Here is a 10,974-nt window from a genome sequence, read left to right on the forward strand (position 1 = left end):
TATTAGGTGTAAGATCCGTATAATACATAGATTTATTGAAAATAAAAATTTAATATTAATATTTAAACCTTAAATATTTTATAAAATAACATTTTTACATAAAATAATATAATCTTTTGAAACATTTATAAAAAAAAATCAAATATTCTTTATAGTATTTATAAGACTTTATTAACAAATTAATAGAATAATTCTATTTCCTTATAAAACTTTTTAAAATTTTGTGTAATTTTATTATAAAAATAAAAATTCTCAAAAAATAACAAGTGAAAAATAATAATTATAAAACTCCCAACAAAACTCTTGAGAATTTGAAAATTAGTAAAAATTAAAAAGAATTATTCAGAATTAAAATAATGAAAATGGAATCCGTTTTTTTTTTTCCTATCAAAAAGCCAGAAATCAAATGATTTCCATTTCTCTTTTTTTATTTCTCTATACCAAACATGACCTTAGTTAGTATTATAAAATGCTCATCATTAATCTACATATAATAAAAATGTAATCTTCATTACTCGTGAACATTAGGTACATATAAACCATCTTCCAAATGTTGTAAACTCCATAACAACTCCTCTTTTTATACGTTGAACTTACTAAAAACTATAAATATTTATAATCTAACTCTTAAGTATTTATAACTGATGGTCTAAATTGGTAAGCTTCTATTTTCATGAGTCCTCTGGGATTCCATCTCTGTCACCTCTTCATCCTCACCCTCGTTTTCCCTAGACATTTCCTCCAAAGATTTCCCATTCGATTCCGGTACCAAAAACGTAAACAACATCCCGAGACAATTCACCACCCCGAGCACAATAAGCGAGTTCTTAACCCCAATCCCTGGCGGGTACCCTTTATCGGTCTTAGTTTTATCTTGACTTTGAGCTGCATACAAGAACCCGAATGCCCCAATTATCGCCCCGGCTTTTCCCGAAGCCGCAGATATCCCGTGACACGTTGACCGAAGCCGGGCCGGGAATATCTCGGCCGGGACCACAAATGTCGTGGCATTCGGCCCGAAATTTGCAAAGAAAAATGTCAATGCATACATCACAACAAACCCTATTCGGTTCTCTTTTTGTGTCCAATGATGATAGGGAATCGCGAGGGCGAACATGAATACAGTCATGAAGAAGAATCCCATCAATTGGATCTTGAACCGCCCGATTCGATCAATAAACGCAACCGTGAACCAATACCCGGGGACCGTGCTACACAGCGCGATTAGGGTTTGGGCCCGTGAGATTTTAAAAACTTCTTCTATCGCGTTCATGGTTTTCGCAGCCGGGATCCATCCGATTGCGGTGAAAATGTCTTTTTGAAATAGGTTTTGGCTATAAAACGCGATATCAAGTAAGAACCATGTGGTGGTTGTTCCAAGTAAGTGGAGCCCGTGTCGTTTAGCAAATTGTTTCGAGAAAAGCCCAAAACTGTTCGGACTTTTCTCTTGTAGTTTCTCGGGCTCTGCTTCAAGATCAACTTGCAACACTTTTGACATGTCAGCCGCCGCTTGTTTCGCGTTTTTCGCGACAAGAGCGGTGTATCGGGCGGTTTCCGGCATCTTCATCCGCCAGTAATAAGTCATCAAAGCCGGAATTGACCCGAACATTAGAATTATCCGCCATACGTAATCGGCTTGTGATACAGTCGATCTTAACTCGTCATCCTCGTATGCAGGCGCCGGAAAACTCGACTTGAAGGCGGCAGAGATAATACACGCAACCATCCCTCCGGTCAAAATTCCAAACCCTTGCATGGCAAACACGGCGGCAATAAACGCCCCACGAGTTTTCTTATTGGCATATTCTGACATGATAGTGGCGGAGAGTGGGTAATCGCCACCAATCCCAAACCCTAGCCAAAACCGGAAGAAACAGAGGGTAGCCATCACCGCCGTGGGTTCGTCGCTGAAGGAGAGGCCGGAAGCTATGGAGCAGATGACCATAAGCATGAGGGTCATTCCGTAAACTTTTTTCCTACCCATTTTGTCACCCAGCCAACCGAAGAAGAGTTGGCCGGCGAGGGTCCCACAGAAGGCAACACCGTTGACTGCGGCTGAGACGTTAGGTGGTAGGGAGCCAGGGTTTTTGTCGCCGACGTTATGGTAATAAATCCGGCCGAGTAATTTGGTGACGAGGGAGATGCAGAAGAGATCGTATGCGTCGGTAAAGAAGCCCATGCCGGCGATTACAATGGCGGTGAAATGGTACCATTGGGTCTTGGCTACGTCAAGTGCGTTTAGCACTTTCAAGTTCTCGTTTGCCATAACCTGTAAGTTTTGTCAAAATGAAGGGAAATTAATAATGACAAGTTAGGTTAATATATTCTCTACTTTCAGTTGTTGGTAAATACAATAAGATATTTTAATTACTTGTTATTAATTAAGCGAAATTAGTTCAGGAATTGACAAAAAAAAAAAAAAAAAAAAAAAAAAGTTGCATCGAACCAAATATTTTATTTTCTTGAAACAATTACTCCTAAAAATAGTAATATGAATTACTGCAATATTATTTGGAGTAAATTACACGAATGGTCCCTATGATTTAAGGTAATTTGTACGTTTGATTGCTAGCTTATTTTTTTAACTCGGAAGGTCTTTGCTCTTTGTTTTTGTTACATACTTGGTCCCACTTTTACCTAAAAATAATATTTTACAATTGATTTTTTAATTTATTTAAATAAACACCCCTAAACCCATCCTATCACCTTTTCTTACTTACTCATTATTTTTCTCTATTTAAATAATAATCTTTTTAAGTAGGATAAGAACCAAATGCGTAAGAAAAACAAACAATAAAAACGTTTTAAGTTAAAAAAATAAGTTAGGGATCAAATATTCAAATTACCACAGACCATAAGGACTATTCGTGTAATTTACTCTATTTGTTGATGAAATAATGATTATTTGGAAAATACTAATTTACAAGAATTTAAAGTGCAATGAATGTTGCATGGAAAAAAAATATATTATGTATTATATATGAAAAATATATTATATATAAAAAAGAGCTTAATTTTTATATACTAAATTATACATTTATGTATTATTTATCAAAATGATATATATTAAAGACCTTAGTTTTTTTTATAATGAATTTCACATTTATATTTAGACCAAACTTTGTACTCAAAACCGACAGGTGTAGGGGCCAGAACTGCAACTAGGAATACAACAGCTTGTGTGTGGTTTCTGTTATGTTTTCTAGCGGCTCATTCTCTTCTCTTTTGGTTACATTTTTTTTTCTTTTTCTATTTTGTTTCCAACGACTAGAACTTCTATTTAGATTTCTAAAAAGAATAGGGATATCTTGATAGGTTTTGCTGTTCTAATCTCTCTCTCTCTCTCTTTATATATATATATATATATATATATATATATATATATATATATATATATATATATATATATATATATATATATATATATATATATATATATATATATATATATATATATATATGAAGGATTATATGAAAAACAAAAACAAAACCCTAAAAATCATAAAAATACATAAAAAAATATTTAGAGATCACAAATATTTTTTTTGATTTTATATTCTTAAAAATCGCAGCTTTTTATATAAATTCGCTACAAAAATTTAAAAAAACAATTTTTTATTTTTATTATTTTGATTATTTTGTTTTTTTTTTCAAAAATAAAAAATTAACGAATTTATATAAAAAAATGTTAAATAATATAAAGTAAAAAAAAGATTTGTGATCTCTAAGTATGTTTTATGCATTTTAACGAGTCGGTTCGGGCTCATTTAATTCCATCTCATGTTGAGCTTTTAACGAGTTTGGTAGCTCACGAATAACTCGGTTCATTCACACTCTTGTGTACATTGTACAAACTTTATAAAATATAAATTATTATGTATGATTAGTATACAACAAGCTCTTCTCCTATTATTCGGGTAGATTTAAATTATTAAGATCTTTTTCATGATATCTTCATCACGAGTTCAAGTCACATAATATGTGATTCTAAGTGAAAATGTGAACGTTTAGAAAGAAGGTCAAAACCTAATTATATTACTTTTGAATTTTTCAAAGTGTGTACTCTTAAATCATGTGATATTCAATGAAAACGATCGCCTTTATAATTGGCGTGCTGATAGTAAACCTTTACTAAATACGAACCACTCTTTACCATTCAATTTTCTACCCGTTCCTTTTCCATGTTAGGACGGAATTTGTTACAGAATTGGCAAGTAAAGGAAATTTAAAAATTTCAAAGTTTGTACTCTAATATCTTTTATGTTCGATTCTGTTAGGTATATATGTAATAAGAATATTTGTTTTTATTTTATTAAATTGCATAAAGTTATATCATTTTAAAGAAAACTTAACTGGAAGGAATTTATGTTATAGATGCTATTATTATAAATATTACTATTTAATCTTTATTTATTATTATTATTACTTATTGTATAAATAGTGAATACAATATTATTTATTTAGTTACCAAAACAAATAGACTTAAGAATATAATGGTATTTCAGTTTCCTATTCTTTTTTATAATCTTTAAATTTCTTTTTTATAATCTTTAAGTTTCCTATTCTAACTTGATTTCATTCAAAGATTTTTATAAATTTCATATTTATTTTCTTCTTACATAATTTTCATTTTCAACTATAATATATATATAGCCAAATTGATGTTCGTCAAAAAGATGTGATGTAAGAGGAAGATAATAATGAAATTTTGAAAATCTTAAAAGTACATCAAGTTAAAGATTGAAGTTGAAGAAGAGATTATAATAAATATATTAAACAAAACGGCATATTATGGTGAGTTTGGGTATCTAAGCTTATTTACCCTTAAGGGTATATTCACTTTTCCCATATATATATATATATATATATATATATATATATATATATATATATATATATATATATATATATATATATATATATATATATATTATTTAGGTTATAGTTACAAACTTTTCATGATTGCTTTTAGGTTATGTTTGGTTTGTTACATGTAAATTAATATAGCTTTATGTTGTCATGTTTTAATATTTAAAAAACAGTACGTAAGCCTAACTTTTTAAATAATTAAGATTTCAACAAAAGTGTTGAACTTTTACTTTTTAAGATTTTTACAAATACATATTCATAATTAAAAAACAAAAACTCAATTAACTTATATATTTCAACTAACTTATTACTTATTTGTATCAAATATTATTATTGTTATTGATCATCATACTATTTAATAGCTAACATTTTAATAATTCATTTTAAAATTAAGAAAATTCAAATCCATCTCTCTATATTTTCAACTTTTAGGAAATCATATTGTCGTCATGGACCCCTAGGCCAAATGGCCAAGAGTACACATCGTATTGTGGTATTCACAAGACTTTTGAGATCCCTTTAACCCTGACCCAACCAAATCAACAAAGTCCTAAAGTTGAGAGCTTTTTAAAAATTTTTAAAAAGATATTTCAGAGCTTTTTAAGTTGTTATTTAACAAAAGCTCAATTGAACTTAGAAAGGTGTATAACCGATTTGTTCATTTTTTAAGCTCTTCCAAACACCCTTTTGGTATGTTTCTAACTCAACCATTGATTAAAATAATCCATTAACATCAAATAATCCATGAACATCAAATACTCGAAAACCAAACACCTATAAGTTTCTAAAAGTGTAAACAAAATACAAAAACAGCGAATCGAAGTAACAACAGAGAGAAGTTATGAATTCTTACCTTAAACCGACAATGAAAGCTATTATACCAGAGACTTGTACCTCGTGCAACGAAAGTGGTACTTTTGTTTCAGGCAGATTTTGATGGGGTAGTAGTAGTGAGAAGGAGAGGTGTGGTGTAGTGGGAGTCTATGCAGATGGGCTCCCTATTTAACGACTACAGCTGGGTCCGACTGTTTTAATTCTTTCCCGCCGTACTGGAAATGTTTTACGGCTACGATTCTTGTTCTTGATGACGTGGCATTCATCGGGTGAAGGTTTACTGGTCAATGAGGATTTCTTAATGTGCTTGTAGTGAAAAAAAGGTCAATGAGGAGTACTTTATGCTTCCGTTTTATAAAAGTAAAATATGTCTATTAATATTTTTATTTTTATTTACTTATTAAGTAAGTAGAAATAGGTTTAAGAAAATTCTAAACGTTTTTTGTTTTAAACAGAAAACCCGATTATTTAACATTTAGTCGAAAAAATTATTTTTTATATTTGAATGGTAAATGAAAGATTATATGGGTTTTCTTAAAATAATTAGTCTTTTCTGTTAAAAAAAATTTCTTTTAGGATTTTTTTGAAAAATTTCTAAAAATTTAGGACTTTTTTTGTAGATTTCCCAATTAAAAAAAAATCAAATTTTAGATGAAGGTTTTTTTTTTAAACGACAAACTGTTTAAACATATTTCTAAATACTACATATCTCTCCTAATTTTTTGAAGACATGGAAGTATATTAGCAAGGAGTCAAAAATAAAATATTATAAAAGAGTACAAACTAAAACTAGGTTTCAAAAGCCAAGTAATTCAATTCATTTTTTGCTTTTATAGATTTATTGAAAATCCATAAAAATGTAATACCAACATCATCATCACAAATATAAAGTTTTTTAGAAATTGTTGTGAAATATAAGAGAGTTCTCAAACCTCCACAAAGTTATAAAAAAAAAAGACATCACCACTACATCAAAGGCCTTTTAACTATTGCGTTCGTGATGACTTCGTAATTTACTTTTTGTAAGGGTTTCAAAACTCTCATATGTTTTGGGGAGCAAGAAGCTTTAACCTCCACCAAAAAACAATCCGAACCCATAACTCAGCCAATGAAAGGCATAAAAAAACATGTATAATTTTCTCAACACAACACACACAACTGTAGCAAGTAATAGACTTTACAGCAATGATCTCTAGTCTGATACACCATAAGAAGATGTTTAAATAGAAACCCAATTCTCTTTTTAATCAGTTTTTGGAAATTGAGGGATGAAAGGAAGAGTATGGGCTTTCCTAAATTTTTAATCCGAAGGAATGGTTTCTTGAATTGTTTATTTAAAAGCCTTAAAGCCTATGCATGCATGCATTAAGACATATGGACATGGTTGTCTAAAGTAGAAGTACCTAATGGTTAATACTTTCACTTTATGCATATAAGTTTGAGGCTTGCACTTTGGCTAGTGATCATTTTTTTTCATCCTTTGGAGAAGTGGCCGAAACTTGTTTTTTTTTTCTCTCTCTCTCCCTACCCCCCCCTCTCTCTCTCTAGTTTTGGTTAGAAAACTTGAAGAATACTTGCATCTTTTTCTCTTTTGTGTTCTTATTTTGATAAGAACATAAAGCTTAAGGGCTTAAGAGTTTATGGACTAACATCTGCATCAAATTGAGTCATTGTTGGTGTCTCAAAGGTTCCATCTTTTTCATTAACTTCCAAGCCTCCTAAGAGGATCTAAAGAACAACAAAAGTTGCTATTCTTTATATTTTCTATGGTTGGTGTTTTAATCTTTTTATAACAGGAAAAAAGATCCTAGATAGGTATAAAATGTTTATGTTATTTTCGAAAATCATAAGTCTTCCATTTCCATTTTCTAGTTTTTGAAACTAATTTTGAAATTAAAACCCAACAACAACAACTCTAATCGATTAGGGTTTATGTTGGTGGCTATTAAGGAGGATTCCAATGTTGTGGATTTGTTCATTGGGTGTGATTACATAAGAAGGATTTTCATTTCGATAATACCACATCCGATCAACTAGCCATATGCAAGAAAACTAAGGCTATTAATATACATGTTCTTTGTTTTTTATGGTTTATCTTATTGTCGTTTTAGATTAGTAGAACATGGATTTGAATTTTGGGTTCATGATTTAGTTTTATTATATGCATCCATTATGCCTTTATAGCCTTTAAGATCCTCATAACACATTAATGGTAATATAGCTACTTGTTCATGTCTATAGCAAGTGACTTCCGTTCTGTTTGTATAAACCAAATTTGCATGCTAGCAAACTATTTAGATCATGTTACTACAAACTTTAAATTGTTTAAAAGGTTTTGTTGATCTGAAAAATCGATTATGTTTTTTTATCCGTAGTATTTTTGCATTTTTCATTTCGTGAAAGGCTCTCTTTCGTAGCATAATGATGAGTTTAATCTAAAGCCTAAATTAAAAACCACATCGCGGCGTTTTGTAACACCGTGAAATTTCAAAACAATATTTCATTTTAAATTAATAAAAATACTCCAATCAGAATTCTCAAAAACGTGTATCAATTGTTTTTACATAACATAAGTGCAAATCAAATCCCCAGAATCCCAAAAACATCTTCACTGCAAGTGTGTATTGATCATGCTGGCGCCTTCCCGCGATCATCACTGGTACCTGAAACACATACACAAAACACTATAAGCATAAATGCTTAGTGAGTTTCCTAAAATACCACGTACAACACATACGCCTTTCCAGTCCATAGCTTTATGGGATCTTTCGATCCAAGTGTCTTAGGGGATTTCCATTCCATAACTCTGTTGACCTTCTGGTCCATGCTCTATTGACCTTCCGGTCCATATCATCATACTCATATCATAAAATATTACATATATAACATACATCACATTTTTATCATACACATAAGACCTTCTGGTCACACATAATTACCCCATCGGGTAAGGCATACTGAGAAGACTCACCTCGAAGATGCCGGATGATCACTCGCGCTCAATCTTCCAACCTAGCTTCCTCCTATAGTATAAATACATCTCTAATTAATACCTCCCCGACTTAGTTTGACTAATGCCCTAAGGTTAACACAAGCCAACTCTAGTCAACGCTGGTCAATGGCCACCCTTTGACCCAACTCGTCGAGTCAGGCACATACTCGGTGAGTTCATATGTGAACTTAAGTCCCCTAAATCCCAACTGACTCACCGAGTCGTTCCCCCAACTCGGCGAATCACCAACTGTGAGAGTCATGGAAAAACCCGGTCCGACTCGTCGAGTCTGCTCATGGACTTGGCGAGTTCATTCCATGCTCAAACTCAAAAGACCTTCTGAGGTCAGATCTGTTCCTCTAATCCATAGATCTGACTTTCCTAAACTCATTAAACACATACTTGTTCAAACTTGATACTCATGCATCGTCCAAATAACTCTAATTGAAACATTTGCCCTAAATACAACATCCTAAGCCCATTTCTTCCATAACTCATCATAAAGCGAGATGGATAAAGCTCTCTGGACCACTATGGTCCAGATCCGGAGTCTAAACATGATAAGGGACCATATATCCAACAATCATCCCAATAAACGGTATAGAAAACCCTAGATCCATGGATTCTTCAACAAAACAGAAAAAGGATCGATATGCTACCTCAAGGATGATGTTCTTTGCTCGAGATCCACAGATATGAAACCTTCTTGGCCTCCTCTAAGCTGGAACCATCTTCTTCTTGCAAAACCAACCCACAAAGATCAAATAATGGCTTCTTTCCTCTCACAAAAACTCACGCACTCTTAGGGTTTCTCTTAAGGGCCTGGTAGCCGCAAATGGTGGCTATAAGGGTGCTTAAATAGGTCCAAACCCGAGAATTTCGGGTTTCTTTCGCCAGCTCTGACTCGGCAAGTGCATTCCCCTGACTCATCGAGTCTAATCATTTTCCACTTCACCCATTCGTGACCTGACTCGACGAGTCTAAGCACCAACTCATCGAGTCACCTCAACACAATTCAAATTATAATATTAATTAATGTATCTGGGAAATCGGGCATTACAATTCTCCCCCACTAGAATCAGACTTCACCCCCGAAGTCTCGCTCTGCAAATAACTTTGGATAGTGCTCCGGAATTTCTAACTCCGGCTCCCAAGTCAGCTCGGACCCCTTCCGATGTTGCCACTGGACCTGAACTAGGGACACCTCCTTGTTCCCCAGAACCTTGATTCTCCTATCTCGGATTGCGATTGGCCTCTCAACATAGTTCAAGCTCGCATCCACCTGAATGTCCTCTAATGGAACCATTGATGTCTCATCGAGAATACACTTCCTCAACTCAAACACGTGGAAGGTATCATGAATCTAAGTCAGCTCGGCAGGTAGCTCCAAACGATACGCTACTCTGCCCACCCTAGCTGTCACAATAAATGGACCGATATATCAAGGTCCCAACTTGCCTTTCTTCCTGAATTGAAACACACCTTTCCAAGGTGATACCTTAAGGAGAACGAAATCACCAACCTAAAACTCGAGCTCTAAGCAACGCCTATCAACATAGCTCTTCTAGCGACTCTAAGCCATCAGGAACCTCTGCTTGACCTGCTGAATCAGCTCAGTCGTCTGGAGCATTATCTCCATACTACTCATCACACACTTTCCTACCTCTCCCTAAGAAATGGGAGTCTGACACCTTCTTCCATACAACAGCTCGAAGGGGGGCCATCGATGCTCGAATGGTGTCTGTTGTTATAGGAAAAATCAGCCAAAGGCAGATACGTGTCCTAACTTACTCTAAAGTCTAACACACGGCCAAAGCATGTCCTCATGTGTCTGGATAGTCCGCTCACTCTGACTGTCGGTCTGAGGGTGATAAGCAGTGCTGAAATGCAATCTTGTACCCAACTCCTCATGAAACGTCTTCCAGAACCTGGAAGTAAAACATACATCTCGATCTGACACAATCAAGATCGGCACCCCATGCCGAGACACCACCTCCCTCACATATATTTCTATCAACTTCTCTGTAGAAGATCTCTCACTGATAGCAAGGAAGTGAGCACTTTTCATCAATCGGTCCACAATCACCCAAATTGCATCGACACCCCTTGTGGTTCTTGGCAGTTTGGTGATGAAATCCATTGAAATCTGTTCCCACTTCCACTGGGGAACCTCAAGTGGCTGCAATTTTCCATGCGGACGTTGGTGCTTGGCCTTAACTCGATGACAGCTCGAGCACCTCTCTACAATCCATGCAACATCTCTCTTCATACAAGGCCAC

At 33.9% G+C, this 10,974-nt stretch overlaps 1 protein-coding gene across 1 annotated transcript; it reads right to left on the reverse strand.

The window, feature by feature from the left end:
* Positions 1–489: 489 nt before the first annotated feature.
* On the reverse strand, positions 490–5,855 carry LOC145037620 (low affinity inorganic phosphate transporter 1-like). The gene is made up of 2 exons (XM_078986325.1): positions 5,723–5,855; positions 490–2,269 (listed from the first exon to the last, which is right to left on the reverse strand). Exon 2 carries the CDS (start codon positions 2,264–2,266, stop codon positions 650–652), a length of 1,617 nt encoding a protein of 538 aa, XP_078842451.1. The 5' UTR covers positions 2,267–2,269; positions 5,723–5,855; the 3' UTR covers positions 490–649.
* Positions 5,856–10,974: the final 5,119 nt, after the last annotated feature.

This window comes from Lactuca saligna, chromosome 3 (genome assembly GCF_052625555.1).
Source record: "Lactuca saligna cultivar CGN05327 chromosome 3, ASM5262555v1, whole genome shotgun sequence".
NCBI lineage: Eukaryota > Viridiplantae > Streptophyta > Magnoliopsida > Asterales > Asteraceae > Lactuca > Lactuca saligna.

Coding starts and splice junctions, on each gene's coding strand:
- LOC145037620 (XM_078986325.1), bottom strand. CDS start 2,266: ATGGCAAACGAGAACTTGAAAGTGCTAAACGCACTTGACGTAGCCAAG.